The 20,264-nt window shown below is 45.4% G+C and overlaps 1 protein-coding gene across 10 annotated transcripts in view; it reads left to right on the top strand.

Moving 5' to 3' along the window:
* LOC8029123 (WD repeat domain phosphoinositide-interacting protein 2) overlaps window positions 1-19,518 on the top strand; it is a 37,999-nt gene extending 18,481 nt beyond the window's left edge. For 2 of the 10 annotated variants that reach the window (XM_040499829.2, XM_029993907.3), the window contains exons 9-12: window positions 2,154-2,261; window positions 4,041-4,186; window positions 11,186-11,239; window positions 19,178-19,518. In XM_040499829.2, coding sequence (XP_040355763.1) covers window positions 2,154-2,261; window positions 4,041-4,186; window positions 11,186-11,239; window positions 19,178-19,200 — 331 coding nt within the window. In that variant the 3' untranslated portion in view covers window positions 19,201-19,518. Of the gene's footprint in view, window positions 1-2,153; window positions 2,262-4,040; window positions 4,877-11,185; window positions 11,240-16,519; window positions 16,646-19,177 lie in introns of those variants that run through there. The other 8 variants (XM_029993910.4, XM_029993904.3, XM_040499830.2 and 5 more) reach the window with 4 other exon arrangements.
* Window positions 19,519-20,264: the final 746 nt, after the last annotated feature.

Below are 20,264 nucleotides of genomic sequence, written 5' to 3'. Positions count from 1 at the left end.
GAATGAGCTACTTTTAGCACACAACCACTTTTATGTATTGAGCGGGTGATTTGTACCCAACCATTTGTACATTTCCCCCTAATTGCATAAGTGTTTTGCACCTGATCTGATACCTCTGACTTGTTGTGTAAGTGATTAGTGCCCAATCACTTTTGTCTCTCCCAGTCATTTCATAAGTGGCTTGTACGGAGTCACTTTTATGTCTCCCAATCTTATCGTGCAATCACTTATATATTGTATGCGTGGTTTGTACCCAATCGCTTGTATGTTTTTCACACCTAATCACATATATCTTACTCATTGCGTAAATGATTAGCACCCAATCACTTTTGTTTCTCCCATTCACTTCATAAGTGATTTGTACCCAGTCACTTTTTAAAGCTCGAGCTTTAATGAGCTCGTTGTGCAGAAAAGCTAGCGTCGGCGGGACAGAAAAATTCTGATTGATCTATAAGTAATTCATTTACCTCAAAGAAAAAAATTTGAACAATTTTAGGTGGAGGCAGGATCGAGCCTGTGACCTTTTGGTTGCGAGCCATACATGCTACCCCCTAGGCCATGCAGACCTGCTTGGATGGCTTGGAAACAAACGGGTTTATATTTAGCTATCGCATTCCACTTTTCATTGAGAAGCTTAAACATCCTCCTGCAATTTGTATATCTCCCGATTGTGTCTCTAAATACTTATTCAATGTCTGGCAAAAGCATCCGAGTTCCCCAATCAATTTTGTGGGGTATCCAGAGAGGCAGTTACGTGAATGATTAGCTTCCAGTCACTTCTGCTCTCCCAATCATATATTTATGGGGTTGAAACTTTGTTATGCAGAAGTGTTTGGCTTCCCCAATCCTTTTTGTCTAGCAACTGGAGAGCCAGGTGCATAAGTGATTGGCTCCCGGTCACTTTTGTTCCGCCAATCATATTTCCGTATGCTTGAACAATTTCTTCTACAGAAGTGTTTGACTTTCCCAATCACTCTGGCGGGGTAAGCAGGGAGCCATTCACCGAAGTGATTGGCTCCAGGGCCCTTCTGTGTCTCCAGTCATACCTCCGAGCACTTACCCTGTCGGCAGCATAATTGATTGTCTCCCAATCGCATCTCTAAAAAAGCTCTTACGCAATCATTCCTGCTGAGGTCATTGAATTCCCACCACATCTATGGGGTAGCAGAGAGCCAATCAGAGAAGTGGTCTCCACTCCAGATATAAAAGTGGGCAGGCAAACTTCGTTCTTGGAAAAGCCCACAGTATGTGTAGGCGTGCAACGACTAATGCAATTTTCCGGAGAGTCCTTCTTTTTGTCTCTGAGGGGATTTTGAAATGTCTCGTTTGAGCTTTAGCACGACGGTGTGATGTCATGACCTGACGGCACACGACTTCTGTGGACGGGTTTTTCGACCACAGGAGTTTGGCACTAGCCCGAGGTGTTTATTTTTTGTCCTTGTTGGAAACTTTCTGCCTCACTGGGAATGTCAACTTTTGAACTGCTCAGTCAATCAGCGTGAAATTTGCATGCGGTGTTTCTAGTCATATAGGAGGGTGGCATGCAAACTTTCTGCCTTTTGAAACAATTTTATAAAGTACTATACCCCCAGAACAAAGTAAAGCATAGCTTGGCATGGAATCTGGTCAATGAATCTATTGTTGAGAAATGGGATGTCTGTTGCCGGTTCCTATAAAAAGAAATTTCCCAAAATGTGGATTTTTCAGCTAACAAGAATTAATGAAAAACATTTGTTTTCCTATATTTACCAAGTTTTACAAATTACAACTTTTCGTAATGAAGGAACATGAAAATGCAAAATCTAAGTTCATAGTAACTGGCTCCATAATATTTCATTATATAAGCCTCAAAAATTTAGTCTTTCGACAGTTTCATGCTGAAACGATAGGTTTATTAGGTTAAATTTATGCCAGAAAGTGGATTGGAGAAAAAGGCGTTCAAAGCACTCAAACCTCTACCTTTTCTTTAGCATTGGTGGACTGAAAATAATTTGTAAAAAACTATGCACTGTAAACAAATGAAGCTTTCTGGGAATACTCTCTTGATGTTGGCGGATGTAAATAGGGCATTTTTCAAAATCTGCCTATTTTGCACAAATTAATTTTTTCTGAATAGTGTCCGCCCTTAAGACGAGGCTCGCACCATTGTGCAGGGTCCAGAAGATTCCCAGGGTGCTGGTGGCGACAACGGACGGATTCCTCTACGTCTACAACCTGGATCCTGCCGAGGGCGGGGACTGCACCCTTGCCAGGCAGCACAGGTTGGCACACTTTACTGTAGTCCGGGCTAGAGGACAGGGCCACCAACACTCGGCAGGGTACCGTGGACAAATATGGAGGCCTCGATTGGTTGTTTTTGAGGCTGTATTGGCGACTTCAGTTATCTGAACTGAGTCTGCTGGATGCGGTCAGTTGGTACGACACTGTCTGCCTTGAAAGAGGGAGCGACACCAAGTTGTCGCTTTCTCCCTTGAGGCTTTTAGACTATAACAATGAGATTAATCTGAATATTATTACTAAAAAAACTTCTAGTCCTCATGTTAAAGCAAAGTGCAGCAGACATATGATATCCTTTAATTGGATGTACCTGCCGGTCAATCTGCCTAGCACATTTGAGTAAAGGTTGGATAAGCACTTCCATGTCGTGAAATGGTGCGCGCAACTCATCTCTAATATGCAGTAAAATCCTGATCTAGCGCCCACTCAAAATTTGGAGATAATCATGCAAACATGTGTCCTTCGCGTATTTTCCGAATGTTTCGAAATTGAGGGCCAGGCACTTATTGTGGATTGGGCGGATGTTCTGTGTTTTACGGCAGTTCATTTAGCTCGATGCAGTCGCACGACATAGGAAGTTGGATATCGGTATTTCGAGGCGCCACTGGAACCTTTCAGTCGTGCCAATGCAGAGCGCAAGTTTGTCTGCTTCTTGTACAGGGTGTTGCGACGATGTCAGAACACCCAGCTCTTATTGGTGGATTGGAGGAAATTGTGGGTAGACCTCGAGGCATTAGGCATTGAGGTCTATCCAATATCCTTTCAGTCGAAGGAAATCGGAGCTCGGCATCGTTCTGAAGTCGCCGCAACTCTCGCGCAAAAAGCAGACGGTTTGTTCTACGCAGAAAGCAGAAGCTATTGAGGCCTTAGCACTCAGATTACACCGCAACCGTTTTTTTTCGTCAAGAGACCGGCGCTTTCGACTGCCGATGAGATATCTATCTCGCCCACTGGCGCGACGATGGGGCATTCGCAAAGAACTCGCGTAAGCGTCGACCCACGTCTGCGGCAATCGTCCGCGAGTGTGTGCATGCTTTGGGCAAATTGTGTCCTGCTAACATGTGACCCATTAGTGTTTGTTCTTTCTCTTCGTTCCACCACAGAAACATTGGACGGATGACGCGAGCGTCCATCGAAAATCGCTGGATGCGCGCCGGAAGCGTGTGGGAATGGGAATAACCGGAGCCTCGTTCAACCTCAACGGCGGCACCGAGCGCTTTCATTTCTGGCGGGAGACGCGTCGGAAACTTGGCGGTTGGGTGCGGGATCTCCTGCCGTCGTGGTCGCCGCGCGAATCGCGCGAAAGCAAATTGACAGTCAAGGCTGGTTCACGCGTCTGCGTCCAAGTGCGATCGCTTACACCGAGGGAACGCTTTCAGCACCTGTTGGGTGGCCCTAAAACGCTTTCAATCTGCTAATATTTTTTTTTTTATATGTGTCGTTGTGTTAATAATGGGCTATAAATAATTCTGACCATGTTGTGAGCGACCGTTTCTTGTAGGTAGCGCATTCTTCAGAAGTGTTCCGGCCGTACCCGATGGACGGTGCCAGACAGTCGCAGCGAAACACAGACGCGCGAACGGGCCTTTAGACCTTGCTTCCGTACGTCGTGCACGGTTTGCAGACGACAATAATGGCGAAGCGAACCCGTCGTTCCGACGAGCTGTTCTGACATTCGTCGGGAGTCTTAAATGGATACGAGGTTCCTTCGAGTTGGAAGCGACCACTTTCGGAAAGGGCAAGAGCGCACGGTTGTTGCACAGGTTGGACGGACGTGAGGCTGCCACCACCACTGCCACCGCCGCCGCCACCGCCGCAATTCCGCCGGTTGCAGACGGAGGTCCGGATAAGGCGGCCTCTCCCGCGACAACCCAGCAGACGGCTGCGGCGCGCAAGCCCGACCCTCAGGGTAAAGAAGGGATCCCTTGTTGCTTCGCAAGCGCATGTTCATCTGCGGGGCGTAAGCGCAAGCACAATGGCGTCGAGCGCCTCGTCAGGTTGCGCTCGTTTTGCGGCGCAGTCGCCTTCTTTGTTTTCGTCCTCTTGATGGCGGCGCATCCCGTCGGCTGAAACGGCAGAGTCGAAAGGTTCGTTTCGGGGACCGATGTCGTTTTTTCTCGAATCCCGTCGTTGCAATACAAGTTTACATCTGCCAGCTACGTCGCTCGTTGCCGGCCTGAGCGCCTAATATAAACGTGAATGCTTTGTTGTAGTTTGTTACTTTTAGAAGAGACTTGTCCATTGTTCCATGATCCGTTTGCCTGAGGCTAAAGTCATGCAAGACATCCGCATTGATTGTGTGCTTCTAACGAATTGTTTTTCTTCTCTGTCGTAAACTGAGAAGTGACATGGTCTGTGGAGGGCACCAAATTCGCACATCTGCCTCGTAACACCGACTAATAGTCTATGAAAAGAGTGAGCAAAGTGTTGACTGTATGTTTCTTGTTTTGTTTGTGTTGTCATGCATGGTAACTTCCCCACCCCCCATTTGTAACGAGTACAGAATAAAAAAATTAACTGCGTGTTTATCATAGGTCGATTATGTCTTGAAAGGAAAATGCTGTACGTTGAGAAATAAAAAAAACGCTCGAGAGTTTGTATAACCCCCTTTGTCAACTACTCGGCCCCCTGGCGTTCCTGGAGTGGCCTTAACATGCATGACAGAATAACGCTGCAAAACTGCACGATCATTCCCCTCGTTGCATTCACAGAAACTGCTGGAAACGGGAAATCGAAGCAGCGGGACGGCCATGTTGGCAGCGATTCCCACGACTAGCGTACACATGCGATGCGACGGACAGTCTTGTCGGCTAGATCTAACTAAACCAATGTGATTGTGTTGAATCCCAGATGTGTATGTCTAAAAAATGACAGCATGTGAGGTCGGTCTTAAAATTGGGCGGGAAATACAAGTACCACCGTATGGAACAAGAACTGAAGTAATAATCGTCTCATTGCATGGTGCTTTTGTGCTGCATGCTTTGGAACGGTAGCATTTGCATGACTTGCGTCTTTATTCTTATCGTCTCACTTCATGATGCTGCAGAAAAATATTAAGCGCCCGAGCCATAAACAACATTTTGGGCCGTCGCTTTTTTTTTTTTTTTTCGATTGGAAGTAACATTTGATTTAAATAGTCGGCGTTTCCCATGACTGCCAAAAAGCAGAACCGGAACAATGTCGGCGACGAGGACGGGATCAAAAAGCGCGCGCCGAGAAAGTCCGCCATTGTGCTTGCTGGTACGTCGCAGGTATGAAAGATTGTGAGCAGCTGCCTTGTTAAAAGTGTTTTCTCTGCTGCATCCTTAAAAACGTTTTGCAAAAAACAATACCATGCGGCACAAAGTTGTACATTTGCATTTGTATATGTACTGTGTGCTCTTAGACGTGTCATCCTCTCCCATGTTCCTCCCTCCCCTTTTTAATTCACTTCCTCGCATCCCTTCACTTCGACCACGATACGCCTCCTTTCCTCCCCGCTCTGTTTGCGGCCCCGTTCCCACTTCCGTCCTTCTGAGCCTAGCCACTTTTGTGTACTTGGTGTTGTCTTCCCCGTAGCCTTTTATTTTCCTTCTCTTTAGTTTTAGCTACCGTTTCTCGTTTACCGCAGTACTCAGGGAGATAGCCGATTACTACCCACAAATTGGTCTTCCCTCGAAAGATAAACGATAACATCGTCCAGATTCTAATACAGTTTGTTATGTTTCTGCACGACGCATTGTGCCTTTGGTTTAAGCCCGGGTTCTGGAAGGAAGCTTCCGTTCTCGGATCACCTGCAAGAAAGATTGGACAAAATCTCAATTTGTTTCGGTGATGGGGTTGTGCTCGGCGTCAGCTATTTTTTGCTACGTTGTCGAGGCTGGCGTAGCTTTTGCATTGCCACGAGAATGCGCGAAAGCTACTTCTTTTTGCATTCGCACGCACTGTTGCAACTAGCTATTGCAACATTGTATCATACGGAAGCTACGCTAGCCTCGATAACATAGTTCAAAATGATTGATGGCAGGTAGTTTCCAACCCGTCTAAACTTCACGTAAAGTGGGCCTCTAGAAATTCTATGCTTGATCTAGGCAGGCTCGAAGCTGAGACACTCAATATTCTTCGTGCGAAATTAGGGAAAACGCTGAATTCTTTAGGGAAGCGCAAGTTGGCACACGACACTTAACGTCGTGCAAATTGGTAGCTCGATAAGGAAAGAGAATCGGACGCAGCAGTGACGAAGGCCGAGCTATCTCTTCAATTCTTACCGTCTGCTTTGGGCGGTAGAAGTTGGTCCCGGGGCTCTGGTATCTCTCCTTGACCTCCCGTTGTTTTTTTTCCCCGTTCTTCCCGAGCAGCTGCGATCTTTCCGTGACCTCGCACTCTGCCGCGTTAAGCTCATCGAAGCCACACATGCACCAAGCATGAAGGGAAGGGAGGGTGGGAGGGGGAGGGAGAGGGGGGGTTTGGGGACTGCTCGAGGCTGGTTCGCACATTTGCATTTTAGTCTGATGAACTGCATTGGAACTGCGCCATCTATTGGGTGGCCTTGAAACACTTACCATCTGCTTATATTTCCTGAGTTATTTTACTTGTCATTCTTTCAGTGGAGGCATGATTTAATTATATGTTATCAGTTTTAGATCATTCGGATTTATAAAAAAAACTCAGAATTTCAAATTCCCAATGCCAAAACAAAAAGCAAAAAAGAAAATGTGTATCTTTTTTTTAATAAGGTTTGTCACAGCATAGGGCTAGTGGTCTTAAAAACACCTAATTTAGGATTATTGACAGTAGAGTTTCCCACTTGTCTCGTCAAGGTTCTTTCAGTACAATGGGACTCTTGCCCGTATCAAACGATATGTCTGCAGCGGCATTTTGCACTGGCGCTCTTGCCAATGACAATACTAAATGTCCCAACGACAAATCTTGCAACGTAGTGGGGCTTCAATAGACCATTTGCTAAATTTATTTTTATTTATTCAGCACCCGCAGTGCCTTTCGGCATTATAGCGAGGGTGATACACGCACAAAAAATAAAACAAATTAACAGGTAATAATCTTCAACAAAACTTTAAAACCTCACGAGATCAAAAGCATTCCAGCAGATCTCGCGACATTTGAATCACCCTTCAGATTTTGTGTCGTTCAACGCACTCCATCACACTTCGCGACATGGAAAACAAATAAACCATATACGAAACTCCATCCCTCCGAGGACACCAAGGTCGGCAGCACCTATGCATCAAAATAATTTTTATCTACCGTGCTAACTTCTGCCTGGGATTTATCTTGTACGCAGCCATATCAGTCAAATGAGCCTACCATTTCTAAAGCAGTATATAAAAGGCATTGTTTAATAAGACTGAGGCAACAGTAGAAGGTGCTTTGTTCCACTGGCACACTGTTTTCGGAACAAATTAATTCCTAAACGCTGCAGTCTTGCACCTATATTTATACACTTTATGATTATGATTCGCACACCTGGATAGGTAATATGGGGGAAACGGGTAGGATTTTTGTCTAGACTACTTGGGAGGTCTCCCACACAGTACAGGCCTATTCTAATATAGGTATCACATTTGTTTTATATAATAGTTCCCGCGTAATCTGTGAAAAGTTGTGAGTATTTCGGCACAAGAGACCCAAGGATTTGAAACCTTCTGCTACGATATAATTTACATGCTGATGCCAGCTCAACGAGGATGTGCCCTGGCTTGCACTTGAGGAATCATGGAAACGGTGTTCCTTCAGTTTCCTAGTGATCGGTAATTTTGACCAATTCATTGCTTGCACACTTTTAAATGTAATCTGGGGTCATCCTAAATAAGCGTCGTGTACAAAAAAAAAATATATTTTCTTGAATACATGGGGCTCTATGGGCGCCAGAAACCGAAAACAGGTGAAAATTGGCTCCAGTTTTCCCATTGAATTTTTCAGAAAATCACTTGTAAGTTTTTAATAAGATCTGTTCATGCTGAAACTTTGGCATCTGGTTGGGCAGAGAATGAGCGTTTAGCAGTGCATAGTTTACTTTGCGGTTAAAAAAGAACCTGCAAATTTTTGAGGGGGGACACCCTGTAGGTTGCAGAGACCTGTCTTGTCACTTCTAAAATTTCTCGTTAGTGTCAGCATTTTTCACACTGTGCATGCAATCCACCCTTCAACCTGGCCAAGCTGCAGAAATCTCTTGGAACATTATCATTCTTGTGATTGTTTTAGCAGGATTTGCTTAAAAGCCGAGAATTCGCAACAACCAAAAGCAGAATTTAGCTCGCAGTCAGCGGGGCTGTTTATATCATTTTTAGCATTTCTAAGTTAATATCGGTGTCTTTGAAGCTGTGCAAGAATGATAATATTGTAAGAGAGAGAGAGAGAAAACCTTTATTTTCGCTCAGAGTCCGGAGCTCCTGTAAGATTTCTGCAGCTCGGCCAGGTTGAAGGGTGGACTGCATGCAGAGTTTTAAAAACGTTAACATTGACGAGAAATGTTAAAAGCGATATGACAGGTCTCTGCAATCTACACGACACTTACTCAGAATGACTCCGGGTTACACTCAAAAGTGTGTAAGCATCACAATTGGTCGAAATTACCGATCATTAGGGAACTGAAGGATAACCGTTCCCATGATTCCTCAAGTGCAGGCCGGGGCGCTTGAGGCATTTAGCAAACGGTCTATTGAGGGAAAACTTTGAAATAACTAAACATCTGGAAAGTCACATGAAAAAAGCTCCAGCTGCCCTGCCCTCCCTCCTATTAAATCTACAGGTTCATAGCTTTCATTGTTATAAGAACGAAACCCCTCCCCCCTCTAAAAAGCACAAATAGTATGCTCCAAAGTGGAAACCAGAGCAGTGGCTTCTGGGGTGACCCCGGGAGTTCAATGACCCATTCGGAATGAACCATGACGAGATGAACGGTGAACTCGCTTTTGCCAATAGTTCAGTATCTCAAAGGAAACTGAAGTGGCCTCTCGGCTCTCACGCAAATAGACCCCCCTTTGAAATTCAGTCTGGCAACTATGGTCACTATCGTGACCTCAGTGTATGGCATTTGTGCCAAGCTAATGGTGGCCTTCTTGAGGCTGGTGAAGGAACAAGTTGATGATATACTACCAAGCTAGGGATATGCAAGGCCCAAACGTTCAATACATCAGTACCCTTAGGACGTGCAAATTAGATACGACTGCTGCATAAGCGTTTACTTTGGAGTGGGGCTAATCAATTCCTTGCCACAAGTATGGTTTTAAAGCCTTTTGGTGGTGGAAATTTAATGAAGGGGCTTATGGGATGCCACCTTGCACTGGTCAGTCCTCATGTTCATATCATTGAAACAGACAAGAAAGAATTGTGAGGTGATCGAAGAGTGCATTCTCATCTGCCATTGAAGTGTGAAAGTGGCGGTGCTTGATGAAATACAGTTTCATGACCCCCATAAGCTTGTCTAAAGTGAAATTGGTTTTTGAGACAAGATAGCACTGAATTCTGAAAAGGGTCTTTTATTTGTAAGATAATCTTTTTTATGGTTTTTATTTTGGCATAGTGACTTCGAAGTTAAGGTTTTTTAAAAATAAATTCAAACTGACAAAAGTTTTACCGGCAATTGTTTTTCCGAGTTTTTTTGGATTTATTCAAAAACCCGAAACTCTAGTTAGTAGCGACCATTTCCCTTAGATAGTGCATAGATTTCATCTCCCAAAATACTACAAAATCTTCAGTCTAGTTCTATGCAAATCAGAAGCATTTCTAGGGATACCTGACAGATTGCTCCAGTCTGTTTTCCTGTCGTAAGCGGCCACGAGCCGTTGGAACACCGTCGGCCAAACATAAACGCAAATGTGCGAGCCAGCTTTAGGACCGTGTCGTCTTACGGGCTTGTCAATTGGCAATTGCTGCCATTCTATACGGACGTGGATGCTATCTACCATTTCTCTGGAGTACTGGTAGCTTAAAAAAGAAAGTCGCCAAATTTTAAAAAAATGGAGTAATCACAGTGTTTGATATTGGGGAACTTTGACGCCCCCCCCCCCCCCCCCCCCCCCTCCCGTGTGCGTTTCTTCGACGCACGAGGGTTGTTTCCACTGGTACTACCACTTTCTAAAAAGGAAGACTTTTAAAGTGGGGTACCGACATCATTTAGTACCGTTAAATAGTTCTCTGTCTAGTCTGAAATAGTTCCCTAGACACATTTCTCTGGTGTTCAAACTGCGGTTCGATATTCCCGCCGGAAGTACCAGCATTGAGTGGTACAAATGCTTTTGTAGCCTCTTCAGTTTTTGTACCACCTCTGAATTAGCATTATTGATTGTTGCAAGAGGCGTGCCAGCTCTGCTAGTGGTACCACTGTGCCACACGCAGTTGTGTAGTACCGTATTTCAAACTTGCCGGGCAATCGTGGCAAGATGTTTTTCGACATTGCAAAAAATTGCAAACAATAAGAAAATACTTTTGTTCTTGTGTTCATATAGAAGGAAGCACAGTTTAAGTTCTGAAGCTGAGGGTAAATTATTTGTGAACTAATAGAAAAGGAAATATTAAATAAAAGCCTCTAACAATGCAGAACTGGAAATGGAAGTATCCATGTCGCTGGCACGACATCTCAGTACCATGGTTTCAGTTGTATCTTGTACGATGGCTGGATTTGGAATCCACATTTATTTCACAGTTGAGCTGATTTCAGCTTTTAATTTCATGAGGAATTCAGATTTTATTGTTCAGCAATTTAAAATGTTGCATCCATTATATCGTACCCCAATGAAAATTGCAATGAAATCTTAGCACAAGGGCCTCTGTCTGCTTGCACGTGGTGAAACATAAAAATTTTGCAAACGTGCAGGAGTTTGCTTTCATTGACAGTAGACGGGTGACTGGTGTGGGGCTGGGTTTGTTGCCGGCGTAACAGGGTTGCTCATGTGTCTCTGACGCGCAGGGGTGTCGAGCTACGCCGCCGTAGTGCGAGGTTATCAGGACCGTTCTCCGGCAGGTCTGTAGGCTTTCCTTTGCGTTGCTGCCGTGCTCTTGCATCCGCTGCCCTTTCGTTCTCTCCTCTCCGCTGAGCCTCCCTTCGCATGCCCCACCCTGTCTCTGTGTTTTCCCGCACTGCTTGCGTTTTTGTGCGAGCTTCTCGGAACTCTGGCCTTTCGGTTTCCTCCGACCTGTTGTGTTGGGCGGATGTGTGTTGTCCTGCTTTTTTTTTCCCTACTGCTGGGTGCATGCTGGTTCGCGTCCCTTTTTCCCTCCCCATAAGCACAACCATCTCTGATAGGTTCATCACGGTGGGTTTGTCACAACGGGCATGTTCTGTCAGGTTTAGTCTGATGGATTTGTCTTGACGGGTTCAATCTGATGGATTTTTGTCTTGACAGGTTCGGTTTGATGGAATCGTCTTGGCAGGTTCAGCCTGATGGATTTGTCCTGACGGGTTCAGTCTGATGGATTTGTCCCAACGGGTTCAGTCTGATGTATTTGTCCCAACGGGCTCAGTCTGATGGATTTGTCCCGACAGGCTCAGTCTGATGGATTTGTCCCGACGGGTTCAGTCTGATGGATTTGTCCCGAGGGGTTCAGTCCAATGGATTTGTCCCGACAAGTTAAGTCCAATGGATTTGTCCTGATGGGTTCAGTCTGATGGATTTGTCCCAACGGGTTCAGTCTGATGTATTTGTCCCGACGAGTTCACTCCGATGGATTTGTCCTGACGAGTTCACTCCGATGGATTTGTCCTGACGAGTTCACTCCGATGGATTTGTCCTGACGAGTTCACTCCGATGGATTTGTCCTGACGAGTTCAGTCTGATGGATTTGTCCCGACAGGCTCAGTCTGATGGATTTGTCCGGACAGGTTCAGTATGATGGACTTGTCTTGACAAGTTCAGTCCGATGGATTTGTCCTGACTAGTTCAGTCTGATGGATTGGTCCTGACGGGTTCAGTCTGGCAGATTTGTCTTGACAATTCTGACCTATTTGTCTTGAAGGGTTAACTTTGACAAGTTCAGGTTAATAGATTTGTCTTGACAGGCTCAGTTGGATGGGCTATCTTGATGAGTAGTCTGTCAAGTTCATCTTGATGGCTCCAGTCTGATGGGCTTGTTATGGCAGGCTCATTCTGACAAGTTAATCATGATAGGCTCATTCAGACGGGCTTGTTATGACAGGCTCATCCCAATGGGAGAACCCTTGACAAGTTCGTGTGGGACAGCTTTGCCACGGCAAATCACCTCTTACAAAGTTGGTCTCATTCTTAGATGGAAGCTTGCCTGGCTTGAGACCCGTGTACCAGTCTGCCTGTTGCATGAGGCAATTGAAGCATGACTGCCTGGCCTGTATGGAAACACATGCTTGAAGTTCAACAGACGCAGATTAATTGGTCTACAAAAGGGAATTCGTATGCGTAGTGCTGGGATGGTAGACTAGACTAGCTAGCACAATTTGAGCAGTTGTAAAGATTCTCAACTTAAGGGGGTAACCTCCCTCACTGAATGCTGGCTCCTTTAGAGAATGAAATATAGGTAGGTATTTTTAAGTAGGGACAGTCAGCTGTCCCGTTTGTAGAAAGTAGTAACAGCTCGTGGGAAGGGGCAGAGAATAGAGGTGGCTGCCTATGGTATCTCTGGTCACTGACAGGGTGAGGATTGGCAGGGAGGACTTTCAGTTGTTTCACCTCCAATGCAAGCTTCTTGCCTTCCACAGTGCTTTGGCATCTCATGAACCTTGAACGTGCTTGTGCAGCCAAAGCACTGTGGAAGGCTGTGGGATACCCTGCCGTTCTCGCCTGTAAGACCATGGGCGTTCGCGGTCAACGGTGACTGGATTGTGCGGGAACCTGCCCGACTTTATCTCAGGCCCGCTCCATCCTCTACCTTCCTTGCCGTCAATTCTTTCTTCTTCTTTACTCCTCTCTCTCTTGTTTTGATCTGCCCTTACCTCCCCTGTCCCCTCCCCTGCCTCCTTGCCCCGCGGGATGCATTGCATGCCAGATGCCTTCCCGCCTCTCGACAGCAGAGCAACATGAAAAGGCAGCCCCAGGGAGGACGGGCAGAATTCCCTGGGGATTGCATCCTCGCACAGGAATGTCTGCTGTCTCCCAGGGGGCAACAGTGACAACGGCGGCTTGGTGCAGCAGTGCTAACTTCTTATGTGTTTTTTTATTTTTTTATTTTATATTTTGTTTTATTTTATCTGCGAGCGAAACCAAAGCTAGAAGTGCAAGATTGACACTTTTTGCATTCTGCCCTGCTCGAGCAAAGCACAAATGCACAGAGCTTTTGTGCTCGCGCTTCTAGCTTTGCCTTCGCTCGCACATATTGTGAAACGAAGTATAGTTTGATACTTTTTTGTTTTCGTTTTTTATTTCGTGACAGGGTCCGCCGGTTACTTGAGTTGCCACTTTGCCGGGAGTTTGCGTAGCCTAGGGGTGCCTCAGCGTTGACGCTTGGCGTTGGAACGTGGCAGCTTGTGTGCGGCAGGTTGTTTAGGTTCAGCTGTTGTGCACGAATTGGCTATTGTAGTTAAGTTGGCCACTGTGGTTGAGCTGGTCGTTGTGGACAAATTGGTTATTGTGTCTAAGTTGACCATTGTGGTTGAGTTGGTCGTTGTAATCAGGTTAGCCGTTGTGGTTGAGTTGGCCATTGTGGGAAAATTGGCAATTGTGAACGAGTTGTGACACTATGAACGAGTTGGTCATTGTGCAACTGTTGGCAGATGTGCAAGTTTGCCACTGTATTTGAGTTGGCTATTGTGCTCAAGTGGGCCATTGTGGTTCAGTTGGCCATAGTGACTAGTTTGCCATAGTGGTCAAATTTTCCATTGTAGTCGAGTTGGCCATTTTGGCTGAGCTGGCCATTGTACAAGTGTTGGCAGTTGTGCAAGAGTTGGCGATTGTGGTCAAATTGGCTATTGCGCTCAAGTCGGCCGTTGTGTTTGAGTCGGATGTTGTGCTCAGATCGGTAGTTCCGGCCTTCCACTTCCGTCATGGGTGATTTCAGTCCCGCTTTCTTGGTCAGCTCGGCCTAATGTGGCTTTTCGGTTATAGTATTTCATCTTCCTGATCTCACTTTCCTGTATGGCATCTGCCTCCTGAGCACTGCTCTTCCTGGTTTTATTTTTCTCATCTTCAAACACAGCCATTTTGAGCCTAGCATTGATAGATCTTAAACCCCCTTCCTTCTGTTTTGACTAAATATACTTTTTTTCTATTCTGACCTCACAAACCCAATTTCTCATTTGTGATGGCCTATTCTGACTTCCTCGTTTTACACTTGCCGTCTATATTAAACTTTTTCTTTTTCGTCACAGGTTTTATTTTTGTTAAATCTGCAACTTCATTCCTGCTGTCTTCAATCGCAACTTTCATTATTCGACTTGGCATGCACATATATTTGCTTTTTTGGCTCTGTCATTTCATGCTTATCTTCCTTTAGTTTTTCTTTTTCTACATTTGGGTTTTACCATTTTTTGTTTGTCTCTTTTCATCTCGCTTTCTTGACTCAACCTTTTTTTAATTTACCCTCGCACACAATCTTTTTTTTTTGTGTGTGTGTATGTGTGGCCAGTTTGATTGAATTATTTTGCATGTCTTTCTCGTTTAGACATTTTTTTTTTCCACCTTTTCGACTGCTACCATTTGTAGAAGACTCGCACTAGTCCTCATTTTGAGATGTCGATTTTCATTTTCACTTCGTATGTTCATTTTGACCTTCTCATTTCGCCCTGGCCATTTGTGTTCTACGTTGCTTCGTACAGCCCGACTGAGCCGGCAGAATTTCGAACCGTTGCCCCGTTTTGATGTGCCTCTTATCGTTTTGCAACAGTTTCTCTGACCTTTCTATCAAATCAAATAATTTATTTGCATCTAAAAATACAGAACCCAGAGCCATGGACAAAAATACAGTCGTCGTTGGCTAGATGAGCCTCACGTTGTGACAGTGCCACGACCGTCCATTCTGCGAGCAGTTGGCTCCAGGAGATGTCGTTACCGGGCGTTTCTTAGATTTGCGTCGTAATACCCTCAACTATCGTCGCCTACAAGACAACGCTTTGTACATTTTCCTGATTGGACGACTAGCAGCCCTGATCTGGACACTTGGCGAAAGTTGGCAAGAAATCTCACGGCTGTGATTGGCTAACGCCGCACTTGAGCTTGGCGCCGGCCAATGAGAGTCGTCGGCTTTCTCGCCGACTTTCTCGCCAAGTATCCAGATTAGGGCCCTAGGACGGTTAAAACAACGCAAAACCTAAGAAAAATAAAACATTTTTTTCTATTGGGTTAAGACCGGTATAATTACAACTTAATGTTTGTTATAAAAAAAAAATTTTTCCAGCCCCAATATTTGTTACATTATGTACTAATTTTTTCGACTTACATGCAAAACCGAAACTGCACCCCGTGGGATCATGATGATGGCTTTTGTACCCGACTAGTGTGCGCTGTCAGTTCGCTGGACCTTGGAGTGTGCACATGTTGGGTACAAATGCTATCATCATCATCCCACAGGGGTACAGTTTCGGTTTCGCCCGCAAAGCAAAAAATCCGTATCGTAACTATATTATTGAGTAAAAAAAAAAAAAAAAAGAATGTTTTTTTCGACATTGGTTTTGTAGTTTATTTTCCTAACCAGGAAGAAAAAAAAGATTTTTTCTACGTTTAGTGTCTCTTTAAAAATTAAAGGCATGTCTCTTACTAAGTGGGACCCGCATGTTGTGGTAACAGACGGCATTCACCGTTGAGGCACCCCATTTTAAACGATGAAGTTCTGGTTCGCACATACGGATTCTAGCAGGACCAACCACATCGCAACCTGGAATCCTCCCGATATCTGCCCATTTCCTCATAAGTTATGCACAATTTTTGTCACGACGGGCTTGAAACAACTTTGGCAATTTTATGAGTAACCATTTCTCGTAGGTGGTGCGAAAATTTTAACTTGCAAATACCGCAAAGCCTCCTGCCTAGTTGTATGCGAATCGGGATAGTTCCGGGGCGACCCGTTGGATGGCACCTCTGCATCGGTGTGTTACCATTATCATCATCGTTATCTCCTCACAGGCAGTCGTGCGAACCAGCCTTAAGGGCTGCTCCTGTTTAAAATTGGTTTAACCGACTTTCAAACTGGGAAGTTTAAAGTGGAAAGTTGTTGGTTTTAAACCGTAAAGTTGTAGGTGTTTTTTCATGGCCTCAATGCCAGTGACAGCTGCGTGATCTATGCCGCCGCCGTGTTCTTTTTTTTCTTTTTCTCTCTCTCTCTCTCTGGCTGCTGAGGACAGATGCTGCAGGAGTCTCGGAGAGTGGGGCTTCCCCGCGCGCCGGTCTGCGTCTCTCGGATGAATCCGAATTTCCGCCGGTGTCACAGAAGTGCGAGTGACGGGGGCCACCGCCGTAGGCTGGTCACGGTGGGGACATGCTCTGCTCTCTCCTGCTGTCTTTCTTGGTTATCTATTATCATTTCTTTTGTCTCTTTTGTGTCCTCTTCAAGGTGTAAAGTTGTATAAAGGTGAAGACGCAGGGTCTGACTGATTAACATTGCAAGCACCGAAAGTTAGCCAAAACAGTTAGCCCTCAGTGGGAGGGGGTGGGCCATCTTTAGGGACATTATGACGATGCTAGATTTCTCGCACTTCAACGTGGTTTCATGCCGAGACGTACAGTCAGTTGTCTTCAATACGAGGGTGAACACGCGAGCACAGACCGATTGGTGCCGCGTGCACCTAATGGCGACGCCTCCGCGAACGACAAGAGAAGTAGGCGCCTGTGCAAAAAGAACAGATGCACCATTGCAATAGTGTCCTTGGCTTTGAAGCTTCAATAAGCCGTCGGCTGTTGGCTGCATTTTCGGAAAGACGAATTTTACTGTGCAGTTTGCAATTCAACATGTTCATGAGTGTGTTATCTCGCCCTTCAACATGTTCATCAATGGTGGTCGTAGAAGTAAGATTGCATAATCAGTGTCGCTCGAAATCGGCAAAATGGAGCATATGTGGAATTACATTGCCACACTGGTCACACAATCGATAAATGTGTGCAGCAACTTGTCCAGCAACTTTCGGACTTGCATGCAGAAGAGGGCAGCACGAGCTCTTGTAACGATGCATCCATTCTTTTTATTTGGATGCTTACTTTCCTCGCGATTCATAGAGACACCACTATTATACTGCATTCACTCATAAGCTGACAGTGCAGTGGGAGCAATAAACTCGCTGGACCAATTAACCGCCTCCCTTTCATCGCCTGACCCTGCTCTCTGCACGCAGTAATGGCAGGCAGCGTGGTCATGTAACAGAAGATCGACATACGACTGATCCAATGAGCACGTAGCTTTCACTGCACTGTCCGCTTAGTGGTGCTTCCAGTATCTACCTGTCAACACTCGTGCTCACTCTCATATTATGGACTATTTTACATCTAGCCGTAAAGAAAAAAACTTTTGTAAAAAAAAAGGGAGGGGTTACGTATTGTCCCTGAAGATGGCCCGCGCCCCACTGAGGATAAGCTGTTGGCCAACTTATGGCGTGTTACCGAAACGGCTTCTGAAAACTGCTCAATTGGTACTCTTATCTCCCCATGTGTCAACTGCTTCTCGCTACGCCACGAATAGGACTTTATTTTGCAAGACGGGCAATGACTTGGTTCATCCGCTCCTTTTCTAAATACCTCTAAGGGGCGATGGCTGTCAATGTCGAAGCGCGGGTTGCCTGTTCCGTTGCACAGATTGTCCACTCGAATGTAGATGTGCCAAATGTGCAGAGCACAATTTTCTCTGGTGCATGTGCTCTGCCCCAGTGATGCTCAGGTACACATTAGCTCACGTTGCATTGTGGGTGTTCACCTCTGTCGAAGCACTATCGAAGGCAGTACGCTGGTACTGGATATGTGGAGCTGGAAGGCAACTTTACATCTTTCTGGCATTAGTAGTATTTTGCCGCTTCTGTGTAGTCTGTTAGACGTGAGGAAAGACTTAGTATACTATAATAAAATCGTAATGTCCACCTTAGTAAAGGTATCTTCTAATATCGGTGCCTTATGGACACCTTTATATGGATATAACAGCCTCGCAAGATTACTAGTGCAGTTTTACTGTTTCATTGTTAACTAATAGAGAGGTAGAACTAAAATTTCGTCAGGGGCAAGGGGCCTTATCCATACAGTGGTCATTTTGGGCGTGTGTGCGGTTGCTGTGGTAACAAAGTCATCTCAGTGCCTTATGGACACCTTTATATGTATATAACAGCCTCGCAAGATTACTAGTGCAGTTTTACTGTTTCATTGTTAACTAATAGAGAGGTAGAACTAAAATTTCGTCAGGGGCAAGGGGCCTTATCCATACAGTGGTCATTTTGGGCGTGTGTGCGGTTGCTGTGGTAACAAAGTCATCTCAGTGCCTGTCACTGTTATTGCATCACATGTCAGATGCCATCCTCAACGATACGAATAACATAGAGTGAACAATGACCAGCAGGGACATGCATCGTACGTTGCGAATGCTCTTTGAACTGTTGCCACCGGAGTCGGCACATGCACAGAATGTCACCCATTATAAACAGGTGCAGTGCATTCCCCTTGTCTTTTTGTCGCTCACCCCAGTGGCAGCGCTTCCTAGGTCAGCCCCAAGGCATCGCCTGTGTCCTATATGTCGACACTCACTCGATGTCATTCGTAGGCACAACGATCGCTCGTCGGCTTAACTTTACCTACAATAATTATTATGACTGACTTTCTGCCTATTTCATTGTCGTTTTGATGGCTGCAGCTTTACTGGCCTTTAGCATGGGGTCCTGTCTGCATGTTAAAAGTGCATGTAGGAGGGTTGCCTGGCACTCGTATTTCATGATACTCCATTTGTAACTGGAATTAAGACCTTCGCTGTTGTGTTATATGTTCAAGGAGCTAATGTCCTCCTTTGGGGTGTTTATTTTTCTTTTTCTTAGGAGTAATCTTGAAAGAAATGTGAGGCGAGCTCGCCTCGTGGGAGGAAAGAAAACGGACTGCGAGGAGGACCCGGAATGGCCCACCAGGGACTTCTGCCACCTCGGTGGCGGCAGCGAAGAAGGCGACGTGCACACAGAAACGGCTTGATTTGTTTTCGTTAGTTACTTTGTTTTGTTTTATTTCCCTCTCCAGTTACCTTTCAACAATCTCATTTCTAAAAAAAAAAAAGGCAGAAAAAAGTTATATTTGTGAGATAAAAAATCTTCCCACGTCCATCTATACGAGGAACACCTCACCGACATCTTGGTTTTTGTTCTTAAACATAAAATGACAAAAGCGACAAAAAAAAAAAAAAAGCCAAACCTGCCGAGCGTTGTTGGGCGTAGTAGGATCTTTGTCGGGTGTCTGACGGGAACGGTACCGACCGTAAAGGATATTACGACGATTCTCTACTTTTTCTTTTCTTGGTTCTTGGAAGTGTCAAGGTTTATCAACAGCACTTGGCTTTTTGGCTCGCGTGGGTCCGATAGGCCGGCACAATTTTGCCAAGGTGCAATGCACGGGGATGTGGCCAGAGCAGAGAGAAGTGGTGAATGTGAGCAAAGCGGTGTTGTTGTTTGGATAACCTTTTGGCAAAGAAACAAGGAGACGTTGGATATGGAGTTTCGTGTTGCCCTCGGCTCAGGGCGCAGACGTGTACACAGAGTTGCCACCTTTTTACTCCAGAACGGAGATTTTTGTCAGCGTGGCACACCATTTCCCCCCACCCCCCTCCCCCCTTTCTGCTCTCTTCCGACACGCAAGAAGATTTATCCCTAAAAGCTGTACATATAGTGAGCGTGGCGCGTCCTTTTGTATTTTGTTATTCATGTAAGTACACTCACTCCCCTTGATGAATGTTGGAAGAAAAAAAAAATGCAATAAAAGTGTCGAAAACAGCTGTTCTTTGCCTTGCTATGTTTCTTGCATTAGACTCCTTTCGAAAGTTGTGTGCCGATTGTTAGGTCTGAACCACTGCACAGTAGCGGGACAACCGACTCCGTGGAACATTTTGCAGAGGATAGAATTTTGAAGGGGGTCTATAAT

The sequence above is a fragment of the Ixodes scapularis genome, unplaced genomic scaffold (genome assembly GCF_016920785.2).
Source record: "Ixodes scapularis isolate PalLabHiFi unplaced genomic scaffold, ASM1692078v2 PGA_scaffold6__148_contigs__length_123643588, whole genome shotgun sequence".
Taxonomy (NCBI): domain Eukaryota; kingdom Metazoa; phylum Arthropoda; class Arachnida; order Ixodida; family Ixodidae; genus Ixodes; species Ixodes scapularis.
The sequence above is the reverse complement of the archived record's forward strand: the minus strand, read 5'-3'. Positions and strand labels throughout refer to the sequence as shown.